Raw genomic sequence first — 20,087 nt, forward strand, 5'->3', positions numbered from 1 at the left:
TCTCGTTGAAACGGAGGAAAAAGCGAAACATAAAAACTGTGCAAAAGCAAATCAAATGAGACCATATGCGCAGCAATATACGTCCACGTCCGTCCGGTCGTTCATTTAGCAAGTGTGTGCCAGTGCCCATTTTATGTGTGTTGCACGATCGATGTGAAAATACGTGCATGGTGGAACAAAAAAACCCACAAGCGAATGGCACACATGAATGTCGACGATACTCTAAATAGTCAGCAATGAACCAGAAATTATAATAAATTTTTGAATTCAATAATAAATGAAATTACTTGACGGAACCGCTTTTTATTACACCAATGCGTACTACAGTTCAAATGTTTTGAGTTTCGCAATTCAGGGGCAACCCATTTATCAATGATTCAATATCAATAATGACCGTTGGAAACACTGAATGCAGCAGTATTTTGTTGTTGTAGATTTCTGTTATAAAAATCATGAGAAGAATGCCAATAAAATTGAAAATCAATTAATTTCACATAAAACATACCAATTTGGATTTTGAGCGTTTGCATTCATGGTTTGCTACTGTCACTGATTCGGCTTACATGGATCGGTACATCGATGTACACGTTGGATAATCCAATGTTTTTCGTTCACTGCATTCGGTTTCATATAAACAAATCGTTAGCTTTGTTGACAAACTGTTTAAATTGGTGTTCATGCTGGATTTTTAGTACCACACCCAAAAACAAAACATACCGATTCTTTATTTTGCGGAAGAACACGTTCTGTCATTGTGTACACAATTCGAGCCAAACAAAAACACAATTTCATATTCATCGTTGTCATTCGAATGTCAATTGAACCAATTCTTTCTTGGCTATTTTCTACAATTTTTGCTCACTTTGTACATGGTTAACGAGATACGCTTGCGGCAAGTGAAGCACACGGAAAAAGTTATTAAAGTGATAAATTTAATAAAGACGAGAAGGAATTTCATTTCTACGCTCATTTCGGACAATGTTAATAAAATATATAATATAATGATATATTCAGCATTCGAAATTGATTGTAGCAAAAAAAAGAAGAGATAGAGAAAGAGGCGAAGCACGCAATCAAGATTATTACGGATTGCGTGTATTGTTTGTTCGTTGGTGTCGAATTAGTTTCATTCCACATCCGAATGTTGTAGCAAACTGTGAGCATCTGCTAATGTATGTAATTTTATGTATTACGCGTTGCTCAGCAAAAACCAAAATATGTTAGCCAGCCGTTAAGAAGATACCTGTCCGATGCTCCAGGAAAACATGCAGCCAGCATACAATAAACAATTTGGGCCTGAAATGATGAAATGGAATATTTATATCGTATATCTCTAGATTTGAGATGCTTGACAAACAAAATCCCATGTACTTGGGCAATTCATATGATTTGATGACGCTGGAAAGCGTTTGTATTTGTCTAACAGCAAAATGTCTTATGACAAAGCGGAGCGAAAAAAAGGTGTGCGCAATGCGACAACTATTTCATTTTGTGTTGTGGGGGCAAGACCGTACAAATAAGAGGTAAGAAGTAAGAAAAAAAAAACTTATTTTTCATTGTAATAGAAGCGACAACAATGTGGTAAACAACACAATTCTCAAGCCGCTGAAACAATAAAAAGATAAATGGCCTGACACATAAAGGCAACGTAAGATTCACTCTTTATAAAAGTCAATGTGTATTTACATTTACGCTGTGAACCCGTTTGTCGTCTACTGTGGTGTTGAAGTTGCGACGTGTTTGTTTGGGATTTTTATTTTTTGTCGTTGGCCCATCGATCTCACATCACAAAGAAACGTGCTGTTAACTTATTTTTCGTTTACTTGAGAACATGTACACTGTACATCATACGCAACCGTACGGTGTACGAGCGACACTTATTGTCATCGGAAGGAAAGCAGTCAGAACCCAAACCATGAATTTTAGACGATAAAAATTCAATGCTCGTACGCATTCAAAGTCGTTTTATGCATGTGAGTTCATTGATTCTATTCTAAATGTTTGTTCGAATACCTGCTCATGCATTCTGATTGTTCTGAAAATGTTTTTGGAAAGAAAAACGAACGAACGAACAAAAATATTTGAAGAAAAACGAGTTTCATTATCTTATCACTTTATCACAAATTGTTGAATCTACATGAAATGAAAATTCATATTTCGTTTTATGAATCTTATTAAATATACCTGGTACCTGCTGCCCATTCCGCCCGCGCTGTACAGTATTCATGTCGTACATATTATTAACGTTATGGGATGATAAGCATCTATGTCTGCTTCGAAAATTTGAAGCACATAAAAGTCTGGCAAACTCATCAAAAACTCGATGCATTTGACGCGTCGACATTCGTTGTTAAAAAGTTTACTTTTCGATTCTATTTACTTTATCAATGAAGATGTATCTTTGTCACGATCAGACAAATCAAACGAGATTACTGGTATTAAGTGAACCATGAACCTTTACTTTCAATCTCCTTTTGAAAATGATGTTATATTTTTTGAAGTAAGACAAAACATTTACGAAAAGTTTCAAAGACTCACCAACGTTTTTTTTCTGCCACTGTTTTAAGAATATATTTTGATTCAAATTGCATGACAGACGAACGCAATTCCAAAAAAAAAAAACCACCAAAAATGGTTGAAACAAAGGCGCTCACGCCTTAAGATTAAACACAAAAAACTCATCTAATATTAACGAAAATGGAGCCGTCTAACGATCAGATTCGCCCATGTTCATTGATACTCGCCACGCATTTTTTCACGAAATTAGCGACGCCAAATCGGTAAGTTTTTGCAACTCAAAATATTATTGAATGTCTGCAGCCATGGTTTTTAATTTGGAATTTAGCCCATTTCAGTGAATGTCAAAGAACAAAAAAAGAGGTGTATGAGATGGCGACGGTATTGTTGCTTAGTGTTGGTGTTTTTCAGTTCATTTATGACATGCTATCGAATTCGCATTTGAAATGGGTAGGTGTGAATGACACACAAAATGTAAATAAATTGAGAGAGAGAGAGAGAGAGAGAACAACCACAAACGCATTCAGACCGACTCAATTTACGTGCGTCTTGTATTTGCGGTGACGAGTTACAGAATACATTGTAATTTATCATATAAAAGACTATTGTACATACTTAAGTTGTAAAAGAGACAAAATTCGAGTACGACTGACATCAACTATTAATTTGGACGTTGAAGAAGAAAAATAATGTCGTTTCGATGACTATACAAACATCGGCTTAAATTTCGATCTTGTTGGCTTCTGAATGAGTTTTAACATCTGTTTGTTCATTTCGTTTTTTTCTTCTTTCTCTGTCTCTTTCTCTTCCTTTACCAAATTCTTTAGCCCAAAGAAACTGATTTAAAGATTGGATTTGAATATACGTATTGAATTCTGGCGCGCCTTTAAAGATTTGCGTAATAACGAGAATTGGTCTCTCTTTAACTCTCTTGTTCATTTTGTGTGTCGAAATCAGGCTATAGAGAGGAAAAACGGTTCAAACAGATTTAATTTTCAATGAAAAAAGACTGAAAACAGCGCTATTCAAAGGCACGCACAAAATCAATCGGCAAAGCAGCAAGAACACGAAATCTACCCAGCCGGAAATTTGTGGGTTGACTAGAGATTATTATTTTTTTTCCTCTTTTCTGAATTTCGCCGCTTTAATCTATGCAATTATCTGAGCGCGATTTTGGTGTTACTGCATCGAAATGTCCGTAGGAATGTTTCACAATATAAAAGAGGCTGACACAAAATGGGCAAAATTGTATGGGATAAATGAATTTTTCAGAAACATTGACGAAACGCTAAAGCACCATATTTTGTGCGTACACAGAATATTTGAATGGTTCAATGAAGCAAAATAGATGATAATGATATCCTGTGAGCAGCTTTTCTATTGGAAAGATGACAGTCCTAATTACCCAGATATAACTCAATCAGAATGTAACGCTGCCTCAGCGCACGCAACAGATGTTTTATGCATTGTCTTGCGTAAAAGTCAGAATGACGATGGTAAAAAATTGTAACGGCGTAACATAGACATAACATTTTCTAAATGTAAGTCGGGTAAATGGTATAGAATTTCAAATCGAATGAGAACGAATCGATCAAAATTCTGCGAAACAAATTTCTGCTCCAGATATATCTAATTCAATACAAAATGGCAAATTTATCCTTCACCCTCAACACAGCCAATGAAAAGTAATGTTCTAGCAACAAGTATTCAGTTGAGTTGGCCTATTTGCCGTTTAAATTGTCGCACAATACCTCTACTTGGAAGATAAACTCGTTACTGCCGGAATGCTCTTAGATCGGGGCTACTCATGGTGCGCATAACAATGAATTTGTAAGACTGCGTTTTGGAATTCAACGTTTCTGCTTGCAAATTGACTTGAAAAGAGTTTTTATCGCGTTGCCTCTGTCAAAGTTTCGCAATTTCAATGGACCGTGTAAGGCAATTTTGCTAAACTCCTCAATTTGATAATGGAAAATTGAACATAAAAGTGCAATTTGACTGTTTTTATGGTCGTCTATCCTTTTTGATCGTCGATTAGAATTCGATTTTTCATCGTAAGCATTTTGGTTTTAGAAAAAGAAGCAAAATCATTTTAATGGTGAGAAGAAGAAAAACAAAACACAAAATAATCGTAAAACCAAGCCAGCTTGTTGTTACTTATTATTGATTTTCAGCGTGCTTTGATGGTCAAAGCGAATGGCACATATGGAAGTGATGAAGGGGAGTACAAAAATCAGTATAACGCAGACGATTTACCTTGGCATCAATTTTTCCAATTGAGTTTCCCGTGTTTCCAACTGAAGGTATTAATGATAATTTATTCATGAACCTTTTCTGCTCCTTTTTTTCGATTTATTTATCAATTTCTTTGTTGTACTTTTTTATTTTATAAAATGGAATTGCGCATTTTCAATTCGCCTATGCCAATTGAGCGTGTCTCAATCACACATCTACATAGAACGCTTTGGTTTCTACACCAGGCTTGTACAGCACTGGAAACGCTTTAATTTGAATACAAATAAAAAACCAAACGAAAAAAAGACTGCTGCATGGAATCTGTTTGCTAAAAATATCCGTTATTGAACGATACCACATGTATATTTTATGACCGAACAAAATGATAATATGCACACAAAGTAATCAATAAATTGTTTTGAATACCTGATTAATCGCTGCCAATGTTATAAATCGATGCCATGCTTCATTTTTTATTGAGCCATATAAATAAATTTTATCGATGCTTACTATTCGTATCTTATGGTAGGCATCTCGGCTCCCACACTCCGTATGGCAAATGTAAAACCGAATTACGTAAATTTATCAACAGCCCCATGCCACAGACTCGAACACACTAATTCTTTGGTACACCTTGCTTTTGTTTGCAAAAATGTTACCGACACAGTTGACTGCTGTGTATTGTATTGGATACATGTACAAACGTATTTAGGGCATTGAGTTTTCATTCGATTACGAAGAGCCATATGGCTGGAAAAATCGAAGCAAAATGAAAATAGTTGAAATTGTATTTCCAATAAAATGGATGGAAAATAGTATTGGTCGTTCCATGCCAAAAAAAAATTGCAATACGCTTCATGAAATTACTTGTGCATAGCCGACATAAACGAACCGGTGAACCGCCTAGCATAGAATTATTATTTTATTCAATATAAATGAATGGTTTTATTGATATGGAAATCGGAACGGAGACATCAGCATTGTTGAGTATGTGTGTGTGTATCTGGATGGTACCACACGGCACTCGATGTCATCGTTTCGTATATTTCCGTCGTCACCACTGTTTGTCGTCTTATTATCCGCATGCAAAATCATACGCATTCTATTTTCAGCACTTTGAAAATCATTTCCAATTCAGATTTCCACATGTTTTGTGTTTGCATTTGTATTTGTATTTCCCGTATTGAAAGCGACGACAACGTAAATATGAATTAGTTGGATGACATGAAAAAGAGAAAAGCTTGAGATGGAAATTTCTTTTGTCACAATTTCTCGCTCATCATTTTCGATGCTCCCGCCAAAGCATTGCCTAGAATTGTTATGTGAAAAACAGCACAAAATAAAGGATTCACAAAAATAAAAATGAATATAACAAAAAAAGAGATCCCCTTTACTGTATCTTGTTTTCGAACGCAAAAGGATTTTCAAAGAACTACGCTGTCATTCGCTTTGGTGGTTGGTGTTTGTGGTTGATATTTGCAATTTTATCACAGAACATCTGTTTCTTTGAATATCATTTTCTCGGTACGCTTTATTGCAATGTAAACACCGATATTCATTCAAAGTATTTTACAAAGCACCGTTGCCGCACTGCTTTTGAACCATTTCAATTCATTAAAGCGAATAATGAAGAGAAAACGACACACAGACACAGAGAATAAAAAACTAGCTAAATCATTTTGTTTGCACCCCCAGTGAGTGTGCCGAATGATTAAATTGTTTAAAGAGTGGAGTGGATAAGCGGGGAGCTTCTCATAGACTATTTCGAGGTGTAAAATGAATATGCAAACAGAATTCCGTTATCGGCTTAAAGCCGCATACACAAAAATCCCACATGCTTACATCAATGCGATATATAGTCAAGAGAAAAAGAAATTACCATTACATTTTTATAAAAGGGGAAAATTTTTACGCAGAATCGCAGAGGCAAGATGTAAGCGATCTTGAAATTGCAACCACAGCGGATCTAAAAAGGAAAATGCTTCTTTGAGAATATCACACAAAATGAGAGAAAAATAATGCAATGCTTTTATCTATTTTCACGTAAAATCCTTTCTTCTTGTTCGTCTGCTGTGTGCCATTAGAGTGGGCAAATTGTTTTCTTCTTAGCTTGAAAACTTGATGGATCAACACAGAACATCAAAGATAGACAACGGATTTTGTTTATCCTTTTCTTTAGATTTTTATTTTGCTTTTCAACAAATAATGCACATATACACATTTCAATTCGTTTCACGCATCGTTTTGTTTGAAATTGACTTCAAGTGTTAGTGAAATTTTCCACTGCATACACAGAGCAGTTAAGAATGAAATACGGAAACGAAAAGTAATTCAATGGAAAATATACTTTTCTTAAAGCGAAAAAAATATTTCAATATTGAATTGAATTTTTGCAAGCGAAAGCTGGAAAATGTAAGTAATGTATCGTATCTCTTCTGGCTTATGAAAAAAAAAGATCTTCTGCAGAAAAAAGCTGCTGCATATATGTTATAAGTGACATTTTCACTGTGTTTTATGAATCTGATTTTGATTCTCTTGTGAAGCAAAACAGACACTGTTGGAATACGAATAAAACCATTAAATTGCGTTTTATAATTTTTCTATCATATTTGACAGCCCCTTCGATAATTGCATTGTCTTTTTCGCGTCATATTTTAGTCACAGTGATTTGGTTCAAGACACATAAACAGCACCAAAACCATTCCATGTCTCACATGATATACACCATATTCGCGAGTGTATATTGTAGAGCAACAAATCACCCTTAAATTGAAACATGAGAATAAATTGGATGGCATTGTGGATGCATAGCGAATTGGTAAGCGAGAGAATTAACAACAACAAAAAATCGAAATGGAGTGTGGTGAATATGTCGAAATAAAGTGATTGTGTCACGGTGTTGTGCTATGTATGTTAAGCGTTCGATTCACTTGAGACTACACACAACGCTGTTGTCAAAAAGCCAAAAAATTTATAACAGTCACACACACAAACCATACCATTTGATTTCTATGTAAATTGGCGTGTTCGATATGCATACACTCGATATATTTATACAAACCGAAAATCCGGCAGAGTATTTTTTTTTTCTTTCATTTTTCTTCATTTTCCGTTCGGAGGCTAAGGAAACATATTCTGGTTTCGTGTTCTGGAAAAATAAAAAATAGCTTTCAAAGTACATTGTTCACACAAACACAGCAACGAGCGTATATCAGTTTTGCATAGAAAAGCACTAAACATCGAAATCGATGTGCGGCAATGACTAAAACATTCATTTCAGCTATCCCATATTGTTGTTATCGCCCTATTTTTAAAAGTCCGCCCGAAAACGAATGTAATTTTGTGTTATTTTTTTTTGTCGTCACCGGAATTTTTCTATCGATTTAATTGAAGGGGAAAACCATTTTATCTATCTGTTCAATGTTCCCATTGATTCTACAATGCTTGACCAATTTTATCGAGTAATATATGTTTACATGGATTCTATATTATCCATAAAAAATGGGAAAAATTACTTCCGCTCGAAATTCAAAAAGTTGCTAAGCCAATTTCGTGATTATTATAAGCCAAACGGTAACGTTTTTAAGCGAAAACAATTTTCCATCCGAGCATATTTCTTTCCACACATTTTGCGTTCAGGCTTTCAACGTTATCCGACGTGACATAAATTTAATAACCAAACTACATGTAATGTCAGCCACATGAATCCCGAGCGGAGAGAGCGAAAAAAAATGTGTACATGGAAAATGTTGTTAGGGAGAGAAAAGTCCCGGAGAATGTTAACAGTGAAATTGGAGTTCACAGCCATGAGGAGCGAAGATGAAATGGCAACAACCTGAACAATCAAAAACCAAAGCAAGCATATTGCATTTGCTGCGAGACATGAAGCGATATGTGTGCTTGAAATGATCAATACACACTTTTTTGTTGTTGTTATTGTGATGACGATTTTTTTCTCATATCGGCGATTCATGTTTGAAAACGTGTCTGGCAAACGTTGCTTGGCATTGAATATCTTGAACTGGCTTCATACCAAGCAGTTAAAAAGTATATGGCAGATTAGATTTAATGTTATGTGAGACTTTATTACATAGTGCACATGAAAATTGAAAGTTTCGCATAACTTTCATGCAACAAGACCTTATATTCACTTCATCTTACACCATTTTCTGCAACATTGTCGTTTTAAAGTCAAACGTGCTGCGCTGATTTGTCAAGTGCCAGAAAGTGACTACAACATGTAATTCACAGCTAATTTTAGATTTTCATTTCTGAAGAGGAACCTCTGGAAAATTCCAAAGATTCGCAGCGTTTCTCTTTTTTTGTGTTCGTTTATTTCCGACATTTCGAAAATATTTTATCATTCATTGCATAAAATATGATGCTGCAAACGCAGAGTGAAATACTGGATGGAATATATAGTTCGTTTGAGCATGCAATGGTATCGGATATCCTTCCGCTCCAGTAATGGGTGTAAATCATTGTAAAAAGTGACGTAAGAAATTTTTAAAAGATGGATAAGATACACCTGATGTGATCTGAATAGTGCTATGCGGTACAGTATACCGGATATTGTAAAGTTTGCTTCGTTAGAGAGAATCCTCTACGGTAACAAGTTGCCAAGACTTTTTAATATCAAAAAATACAGGTAACACTGCAAAATGAGAATTCGAACACATATTTTACTGATATTTTTCACGCTTGAGTGGAGCAAGAATCGAAAACGTTCCATGAAAAAGTTTACAAGGAGAAAACTTTTCTTCGATCTGTCGTTCCATGCGAATTGTGGATAAACAACAATTGAGAAGATTTTGCATTGAGAGAAATGCACCATAAATACAGAACGCAAGTTTTTTTTTCGCCCAAAGAAACGGATGCATGACCGACTTCAGAAAATTCCATATTTAAACAAAATTTTCAAGAATCTATTTAATGAAATCTTATTTTGAAAATACTATAGTATTGAATAAATAAATGCACAGCATATCGGTGACAAAGGCCTTTCATTTTCTCTGTTCGGTACAACTTGTTAACGATGTTTGTTACTTAAATAGTTGCAAACAACCCGCTTCAAAATACAACTTTCTTATTATAGCTTGTCGTTTGCTTCCATGTCTTTGTTATTCGAAGAAGTTTGTTCGTGTTTTTGATGTTCAATTTTAATGCATGTTTCGTTGTGTTTACTACAATGTCTTCCGTTCTCCAATATCGAAATCATAAAAGATGACAGGTGAAGTTATTCAATTGAATAACACTGAAATATAAAGACTTTAAAGAAATTATGTCATCATCGTTGATATGCCAACACAAGAGTCAGTAAGATACGCTGGCTTCAGGGTCAGTTTTGTTGTTTCATCTTTCTTCGATTAAAAAGATTGGAAAACGCTTACTCAATTAGACGATGAATGTTTTTGCATGCAAATGTCAAATAAACTAAAAGCGTAAACATTCGATATGTCGAAGTTCGAATCTACATAAAATGCCATAAATGCAAATTGAGTTACGAATTGAACAAATACTTGTGTTAATAGATGATACAATCCGAACACAACGAATTGTTGTTGATTCGATTCAAATAATTTGAATTGTATGCCGTGATGTGAACTGGCAAACCAAATTCAATTTAAGTGCTTCCGATTTTGAAAACTAGTCCATTCAAACGATGGGAAACCTATATCAAAATTATCTTATGTCAAGCAGTCAGTTTGCTTTTTGGAATAGAATATTACTTCGGACGGCAATACACACGAGTGACGAAAGCATCATAATATACCTAAATGTCAACCACTACTGCATCTCATCGTATTCACTGCAATATCCGACCAGTTTTGGGTGTTTGATGCTAAGCTATAGTATACTTATCATGATATTTTCGTTCACGTTACCTGATCACTGTCGCCGTAACTGTGATTGTTGCATGTGACTATTGCATGCCAAATCGTCGGAAAATTACAATCATAAGTTCTAACTCTCAATAAAAAATAAAGCACTTTGTCGTGTATATTCTCATAGAGAACCAAATAAAACAAACCGGTTTGCTGTCAAAACATGTGTCTATCGTTAGTAAAGATTTCTGCTAATCAGTACATACTCAGCATCGAAAGTGTAAGCTTCTATTTGATTCGTGTTAGACAGCAAACAGTTTGTTTGAGAAAAAATAAATTCCATTTAAAAATGGCTGTGGAAAGTCTTGTGAGTTTCTCAAACCCAGTTTTTAGTTCGTTTGCTTTTTGGGGCTCTGTTCTGGTTATCAAATGCTTTTTTATGAGCATAATTACTGGAATTCATCGTTGGAAGAATGGCGTACGTAATAATCAGATCTTATATTGAGATATTTTCATGCAGCTGATTCAGCTCAGGAAGCTAACGCCAGAAGAAGTGGTTGTTATGGTTATAAAAATCCTTACATTGCTAAAATCAGTTCTATTGTTTTCACTCCATTTCCGTGCCTGACGAATGACTGCCTGAAAAAAACTCAATATAATGTCTGATAGTAAACATTAAAGTTTTCTTCGATTTATTCAATTTCAAGCGGGTTTTTAAATTCAAAGGTTTTCTCAAATCCAGAAGATGTATGATTGGCAGAAAGTATTGGATTTCGAGGTGAAACAAAGAACACTGATCCAGATGTTGATCGAGCACGCCGGTAAAATCAATTCATGCTTCTCTGTGTGGAAAAGAACTTAACGTTTTGTTTTATAAATTTTTAGAGCCCATTTGAATGACTTAGAAAATATCTTACCATATTTAATTGTCGGTTCATTCTATGTGTTGACAAATCCATCGTTGAGAACAGCCAAATTGTTATTCCAAGTTGCAACAATTACTCGAATTATCCATACATTTGTTTATGCTATTTTTGTCACTCCACAACCGTCGCGCTTGCTCAGCTGGCTCGTTCACTATCTCATCACTTTGTATATGGCGGTGATGGTAGTGATCTATAGCTAAAGCAAGTAATGAGGCACAATTTAGTTCTATTGTAAAAATGCGTTTTAGTGTAATAAACTAATCAATTATCTAGCTAACCGAAATGAATTACGTTATTGAGGTCCAATTACCTTATAAAACAAGTTTTGTATGCAAAATGTGATGCCATAAATACAAAATACTAAAAAAAGGCCAATTAAAAGTTAGAATCAGTCAAGGTTAATACGCAAAAGTCCAAGTAGTGAATTCAAAACTCGGAAAACTTGCCTACTGCACTATCCGATCAGTTTTGTTTGTGCAACCGATTATACATTCGTTTGATGCTTGAACGATCGACGTGATGCTTAATCTATTGTACACTCATCATGATATTTTCGTTCACGTTACCTAATCATTGTCGTCATAACTATACAATTGCATGCTAAATCGTCAGAGAATTACAATTATAAGTTCCAACTCACAATAAATAATAAAGCTTATTATTTAATTGTGTATATATTCTCATAGAGAACCGAATAAATCAAACCGGTTTTGCTGTCAAAACATCTGCCTATCGTTAGTCAAGTTTTCTGTTAATCATTAGTATGTATTCAACGTCCGACGTGTGAGCTTCTATTTTATTTGTGTTGCACAGCAAACAGTTTTTTTTAAAGAAAAAATAAACTCCATTTAAAAATGGCGATGGAAAGTTTTGTGAATCTATTGAGTTTCTCAAACCCAGTTTTCAGTTCATTTGCTTTTTGGGGCTCTATTCTGGTGATCAAATGCTTGTTTATGAGCACATTTACTGGACTTTATCGTTGGAAGAACGGTGTACGTACAAATTATTAAAGTTTTCTTCGATTTCAACAATTTTAAGAGAATTTTTAAATTCAAAGGTTACCTCAAACCCTGAAGATGTAAGAATGGCCGAAAGGATTGGAATTCGAGGTGAAACAAAAGAAACTGATCCAGATGTAGATCGTGCACGCCGGTAAAATCAATTCATGTCTCTCTGTGTGGAAAAGAACTTAACGTTTTGTTTTATACATTTTTAGAGCCCATTTGAATGACTTAGAAAATATCTTACCATATTTAATTGTCGGTTCATTCTATGTGTTGACAAATCCATCGTTGGGAACAGCCAAATTGTTATTCCAAGTTGCAACAATTGCTCGAATTATTCATACATTTGTTTATGCGATTTTTGTCATTCCACAACCATCGCGCTTGCTCAGCTGGCTCGTTCACTATCTCATCACTTTGTATATGGCTGTGATGGTAGTGATCTATAGCTATAACAAGTAATGACACACAATTTAGTTCTATTGTAAAAATTGCGGTGTCATAAGCTAAAATGTTTTGTTTTTGTGTGTAATAAACGAATCAATTATCTAACTGAAATGAATTACGTGTTTGAAGTCCAATCCCTTATAAAACACGTTTTTTATACAAAATGTGATTCCATAAATACAAAATACTAAAAAGAAGTCAATAAAAAATTAGAAACAGTCAAGGTCAAAACGCAAAAATGTAAGTAATGAATTCAAAACTCGGAAAAAATGCCCACTGAAAATGTTCGTTTCGCCAAGTTAATAACAGAAATGTCGTGTTTAGAATTTCGGTATCGTCACTCGATTTTTATTTGATTGGTCAACAGAATTGCAGCGTTTGTAAACTGTAAACAAACATCAATATTGAGTTTGCATGTGAATTTGGTGATGGTCACGTCTTCACAACAATGACCGTAATAACAGAGCATTCGCATCAAATCAACACCGAATTCCAACAGATACACTCTCACATACACACACACAACAGATAAGACATAGTCACACTTATAACTATACATTGTATTGTTTAGCATTACAAAAGCGATGGAGCGAGACAAAAGGTATTGAAAACCGGTCAGCGGTCGATGTTTTTTTTACCGAGCAAAATGAAAACGATGATACATAGTGGATACACAATGACACTAGCACAACGTATAGTGAAGTGTAGTGAAAGTTATTCACATTCACGTGGGTCTCTCGCAGCGAGAATTCATAGTGAACATTTTTCCGCTATTTTAATTAAGTCTCATGTCAATCAAAAACAGTTTCATATGACCAGTTTTGATGTTTCAACATTGCATATACCGTTTGACCATTGGCTCATGATCTCAATCAACGGAGGTATTTCAATTCTAAAGGTGCGAACAAACGCATAATTTTTCTATTTTTATAAATTGGACATGTTTATTTTTATGTTGAAATTAAATTAAAATAACAACCAATTCGATGTCGACCAAAAAGGAAGCCCGACAAAGTTGTGCGCTTCAAAGAGGCAGTAGTTTTTAGGTTTGTCTCTTCAATGTATATATAGATAGATAGTTTTTGTATAACTGAATTCATTTGACGTAAATTACGTTTTTCGCCCACATGCGTCCGAAATTACGGGCGTCAACAACCACAAACAGATGTCAACGGCGCACTTATATTTTCGACATAAATAAAAGTTACAAAGCTTAACACCGCTTGTGCGTGTGTGAACCATAGAGTTTTCCGACTCCCAATCAATTTTAAAATAACCAAAAAAACACATTTTCGCAGTGACGCGTTTGAAGAAATATGGTGCATCAACCGCTGAAAAATGTTTTACATGGTTTCGGAAGCCGCTTCAAATAAAAAAAATCGATTTTTCCGATTATATACAACTTGGTCAGTGCTATTAAGCGAACATTGTACCAACCATTACATTAGCAGTCGTCGTCACAATGAAAGTACTTCGATCCGATTCGTTATTAATATGGGGCTTTTTTTACCTACTATTATTATTACCATTGCAGTCGGTGCATTCGATCAAGGTGGTTATTTTGTTTTTCAACCTTTTTTGCATATTGTTGTACGTTTGCTCGTTAGCGCTAAGAGTTGCAAACAATGTACACAAAAAAAACTTGGACGTTTGGTACTTTTCGTTAAATCAACCCGATTGTAAATTTAACATCCATGCTGTCCATGATGTGCATGCATAAATTTAATCCAATACGTAAATATATTATCGAAAAACACCGTAGATGCACGTGAATGTGTAAGGAACGAAAAACACATAAATAAATTTAAATCGGATTTGAAGCATTTTTGCCGTTGTAAGCATAAATCGGCGCAAGTGAATGCATACAGTGATGTGCTAATGGGGAATGAATGGCAAAAAAAATGTACAAACGACAACATCGATGGCAAACAGACAATTCACTTGCTTGCCGATGTAGTCGCTTTTGTTTATCCCGTGCATTTCGCTAAATGAAAATTGAATATATTGATGGTACCGTCACTTTTGTTTATATAATATTTTATTTTATTTTGGTTAACTGCTCGATGGAAATCCAATTTCTTCCTTCGTTTGTTGTTTTAACGATGCCTATCTGCATGAACAAATTAACCCAAGACGTGCACAAAAAGAGCTCCACCACGTGAACGTGTGTATGTTTCAGAGGTATAAAACGTTTATTGAAAGCTGTTGCGTCAAATTAAATGCAGGGCATATTTGATGAAATTTTTTTTTTTTATCATGGCTGCCGACACGTTTTCATGCGACAATAATGCTCACATAATGAAAAATTTCTGAAAATAAGAAAAAGCCACATCGAGCGATTTATTCAATCGAGGAACAAAACCAACGTTTATTTTTAGCTCAGCATTTTCGCCATTGGAACGCTCGAGTGTCATTATCCTGGAATGTGAATACATCACTTCATTCGTTTGATGTGATAATAATCCATATACAGAAGCAGAGAAGGTATGGTGCTCATAGGGTTCAATGTATAAAATACACGTATATGAGCACAGTTGTAAATTGTCATTCATTCAAAATGAAAAGTTAATGGTGTCTATAACAGTAATTTAAAATTGTGCTTAGATTCACCTGATTATTGTCTGTTTGACTTCATTTAATCACATACTCTAAATAGAAAATTTAAATACACTCTCTCACACACACATTCTACATGTTCATAAAAACGAAACAAAGTTTTGCTATTCTATGCCAGACCCGAATTCAATCCAAAATGCTTTTCCGATAGAAATTTGCCAAAATATTCCAAAATGCTTTAAAACATTTTAAATTCAAACTTTTCCAGTGGAATTTCCATCGAAGCGCAACATTTTTTAGTTGAAAAACTTTTAAATTAAATACTATTTCGAAAAGTTATGTTCATATGGAATTTTTCGAAATAGAGAAAATAGTGCAAAACAAACATGTTCGATGAATTTTATTCGAATTTATAAAATGAATAAACGGAGAAAATCGATTTGCTACGTAGGTGAATGTGATATCATCAAATGTTTGATTTGCATACTTGTACTGAATTCAACTAACAGCCAATGTGAATGCAAAATTCAGGAAGTAATCAAAATCAATCTTGATTTAAAGGTTCTCTTATCAATTCACCATTTAAGAGCAATCAATGTTCAGTCAGCAGCATCAGGTTTTTGAGTGCATTCGATGTGATGCCAAGCATGACGCACTCACCGATATCGATGATAAATGGTAATGCTTGATTTGAAAGCGCTACTCAACCTTAATACATAAATGCATGTACTTGAATTGTTTTTGTTCTGCTAAAACCATCGGATCTCATCCAGAAACACCAAAGACACAAGCATAACAGCAAACTCATTCAATTCCTGTGTGTAATTACACGCATCGTACCTAATTTAATTATTATCGAAATGATATGTGTGCAGCACTTTTTTTCCAACTGCTGATACAATATTTTATATGCAAATGCCAACGATTTTCAAGATGAATCTCTGGCAATATTTACTTATGTACAGCATAAAATTCATTTTTATGTTAATGGCACGCACGCACACATATGCATTTGAATGGCGTAACAGTGTTTATGTAAATTTCTTCACGAATTCACCCATTAACCTTGACATCTTCATCATGTTTCTGATGCTTCACAAGCTCATTAGGACACAAGTTATTTGCCGCATGATGTGTGTCATAACTGCTGCATAAACGAGTTTATGTAGTGCATTTTTGCTATGAGGCCATTTACGTGGAGAATTCATCGTTTGCTTGTCTTTGATTGATACCGTTTTGCAAGCCAACGTCGTTGCTTGTAATTCACAAACACTCTTCCACTTGTCATATTCATAAGCGTATGATCTTGTTAGATAGCATCCATTGAAATTGCTATGATGCTGCCATTAATAAAATTGATTTTCAGTGTTCGTTTTCGACAGCAAAATACCGTCACAGAACATAATGGAATTTGGCCAGAATCTGATGAAACTCGCTCATAGGCATTATATGAAGTGCGTATCACGATGATTTCTTTCAATTCAGAATAATTGAATTGTCCATATTTCAATTGCGACGAGTCCATTTTATCATTCAAACGAGAAAAAAAAAACTAATTGAAAGTCAGACAATTTTTCCGCTCTTTTCATCCATTATACAACCGAAGAGTAATCGAAGAAAATAAAAGAGAATAAATAGAGAAAACCAAAGGAAATGAGTTGGAATTTTATCTTGCGGTTCATTTATGATCAGTAAACATGAAAGTATTTTATTCCAACAAATTTGAATGATAGCTCACTTGCCTCCTCCCTCTCTCGAGCTCTCGCATTTTGTGCTGCGTATAATGTAAATACACCCACTTTTCATTATGCAGGATAGCCAATTTTCAAGTTTTACGCTTGTTATCAATTCCGTTCCGCAGTAAATTTCGTTCTCGTTCGATTGATGAAATATCACTGTGCCCGGAATGAGAAGATTGTTTGCATCTGATTCAGACATTTTCTCGATAAAACCATCGAAATATTCAATCATTTTCATGAATGCAACTTAGAATTGAAATCCATTTCGCTCTCATCTTTTGTTATTGTTCGGATAAAACGCGTTCATTCTGCAAAAAAAAAAAAAAAATCTTCCGAATTTTTTCAACCAAAAAAAAAATTATATAAATTTTTATTGTTTAATTGGAGCAAAATAAACAGACTTTCAAGCGGAAACTGATGAGCAAGGCAAATGAATAATTAGTCGAAATGTCGATAAAAGTTTATTTTCGGCATTTTATTTAACAATTTTGACGGGAATAAAAGTATTCTTGCTCCAGTTGCAATAACTTTTGATATTGTTTCAGCATGAATTTTGTGCAGCTCATAGTAGGTTCGGATAAACATACATTACCACTTAATTGAATTGACTCATCATGTGGTATATTCATAGATTGTTTTATTCATGTTTGATGTAGTATGATGTTTTTTTTGCTTGTTATTTTAAAATCTTGTTGTGAACAAGCTTTTCAATTAGTTCGAATTCGGTCCAGAAAACTGATGCACACACACATATTAAATCACATGACGTGAAATTTGTTGTGGCAAACAAACACAATGTGTATACGCCGAACAATAAATTCAAGCGATTCCATATCAGACAGGAAGAATGGAAAAGTTTTGTTGCAAAGAAATACGACCACATCTTGAAGATGTACAATGTTTTGCCAGCGCAGTAGCATAAGAGACTGTGTAACATGTATTGAGTTGCATGAAATTATAAACTCAAAAGAAAAAGCAGTACAAACATTGCGGTGTAAACAAAAACGTTGTCATTTGTGTGCGCAAAACCGATTAAAATGAATGGATACACACGCAAAGAAGAAGTAGCCCGCCTGAAGAAATTCCAATCTGAAAATTTTCTTACCAACATCAAAGTTTTATCCGCAGCCAAACTTCGTTAGCAACATCAACTTTGTATGTTTCCATATTATCTCTGTTGTTCGTCTGGTCCAAGACACTTTTACAATTAAACTGAATCTTATGCAAACACAAAGTCGTTTAAGCGTATTTGGTGAAATAATACAATCGAGTATAAGTAGAAAAAGAGAGAGAAAAAAGCAAAGTGTTTTGTATATTTGGTTACGTGCACAGCACCAAATCCAACCAAATAAATACATTCGCGGCTATAAATAAGGTGTCAGTGCCGAAAAAGGATCGAAGTTCATTGTTCAACGCTGAAGAACAAAACAAAAAAAAAAGTTTTGAGACTCATGAGATAGAAGATGAAGATTTGTGTGCAGCATTTTAAATTGAGCTTGACTATAGCGAAATTGCAGGAAAAAATGAATGACTTGACAAAATTAGTTTAAAAAATTGTTCCGTCGAAACTCAATTTGTGAATTTGTTTTAAAAGGGGGCTATAATTAGATTTTGCATCGCATTCAATTACAATCAGTCAAGATAAGTTACGTTTAACTAAATTTCAACCCGGTTCAATTTTCGATGGATGGCGGAATTGCACAAATCAAAGCCAATAAATTTTCTCAACACGTAGCGTTTCATCGTTCCGGTTCAAATGTACTCCTTTTTATCCATTTTAAATGGTTGAAATAAGCATTTTAATCAGGCCATAATCCAATTATCGTCGCGCATCCATTCAAAAGTTTTCCCATTCAAACAAATCAAATATTTCGTATCCAATTTACGGGCGGTTTCCATAATTTATACACTCGATATCGAAATCGTAAGCGAGCAACTCTTAAATCGCAAAGTTTTGCAAAGCATACGATCTGCATTCTTTCAACGAAACAAACAAACAATGAAAACGGTTCATAGTAAGAATAATAAGCAAAACTTCAATAAAAACTTTGTATCATTGTTTCTGTAATTGAAAAGAATAGTATAAAGTGTCATAAAAACCATAATTTCCCATCTATTCGCAACTGATTGAAGTTTTCAATTCCGCATAAACCACAAATCGCACAAAGGAACCGTAGAAATGTCTTTTAATTGTGAAAAAAAAACATAAAAACATGATTTTCTTGTATGACATTATCACGTGCCCATGGAAAGTGTTTAGTCATTCATCAAAACGACACCAGATCTTCTGTAAACATCGTCATAAAGCGTGCATTTTTATTGCTTGACAATTAAAACATGAATGACTCTATGGAAAAATAATGACACCGAATGGCACAACACGTTCACAGTGAATAAAATTATCCGGGTCAACTGAACGAGAAAAAAATTTACCGACGCTTAAAAGAACAAAAGCCAGAGGCACGCATTTTTGGTTGTTATTGACATGTTTTCATTTCTTAGATTGGTTTGAGGTGAACAAGTCAAGTCTTTATGAGAAATGGCTGTTAATTTCCGTTCATCAATTTCGGTATTTGTTTTGAATAATACAATCGAGAGAGCGTAGGATGCTAAGAAGCCATAAAGCGATTGCCCCATTGATGGCTCCAAACAGAGGAAATTAAATGACATTCCCCATGTAAACGCCAAAATTCAAGCGAAATAGCTGCGGAGCCCCCTCTGGATTTATTGGCTATTTATAAACTAAAAGAAAATGTATGAACCACGTTACCTAATATGATGTCAGTTCTCCATAGGTCATATAAATGACTGATGGATCCCGAGAATATCGCCACCGCT

The 20,087-nt window shown here is 34.6% G+C and overlaps 2 protein-coding genes across 3 annotated transcripts in view; both read left to right on the top strand.

The window, feature by feature from the left end:
- LOC116350620 overlaps positions 1 to 20,087 on the top strand; it is a 92,496-nt gene that overhangs the window by 6,619 nt on the left and 65,790 nt on the right. The window contains exon 1 of one of the 2 annotated variants that reach the window (XM_031782468.1): positions 1,347 to 1,523. The exons of the other annotated variant lie outside the window; for it this stretch is intronic. The gene's annotated coding sequence lies outside the window, so the exon portion shown is untranslated. Of the gene's footprint in view, positions 1 to 1,346; positions 1,524 to 20,087 lie in introns of those variants that run through there. 2 annotated transcript variants of the gene reach the window in all.
- Positions 12,170 to 13,069, top strand: LOC116350621 (microsomal glutathione S-transferase 1-like). Its single transcript, XM_031782469.1, has 3 exons — positions 12,170 to 12,495; positions 12,561 to 12,655; positions 12,720 to 13,069. Exons 1-3 carry the CDS (start codon positions 12,358 to 12,360, stop codon positions 12,967 to 12,969), a joined length of 483 nt encoding a protein of 160 aa, XP_031638329.1. The 5' UTR covers positions 12,170 to 12,357; the 3' UTR covers positions 12,970 to 13,069.

This window comes from Contarinia nasturtii, unplaced genomic scaffold (genome assembly GCF_009176525.2).
Source record: "Contarinia nasturtii isolate CC-2019 unplaced genomic scaffold, AAFC_CNas_1.1 Cnas_scaffold_4311, whole genome shotgun sequence".
In the NCBI taxonomy this organism is placed as follows: domain Eukaryota; kingdom Metazoa; phylum Arthropoda; class Insecta; order Diptera; family Cecidomyiidae; genus Contarinia; species Contarinia nasturtii.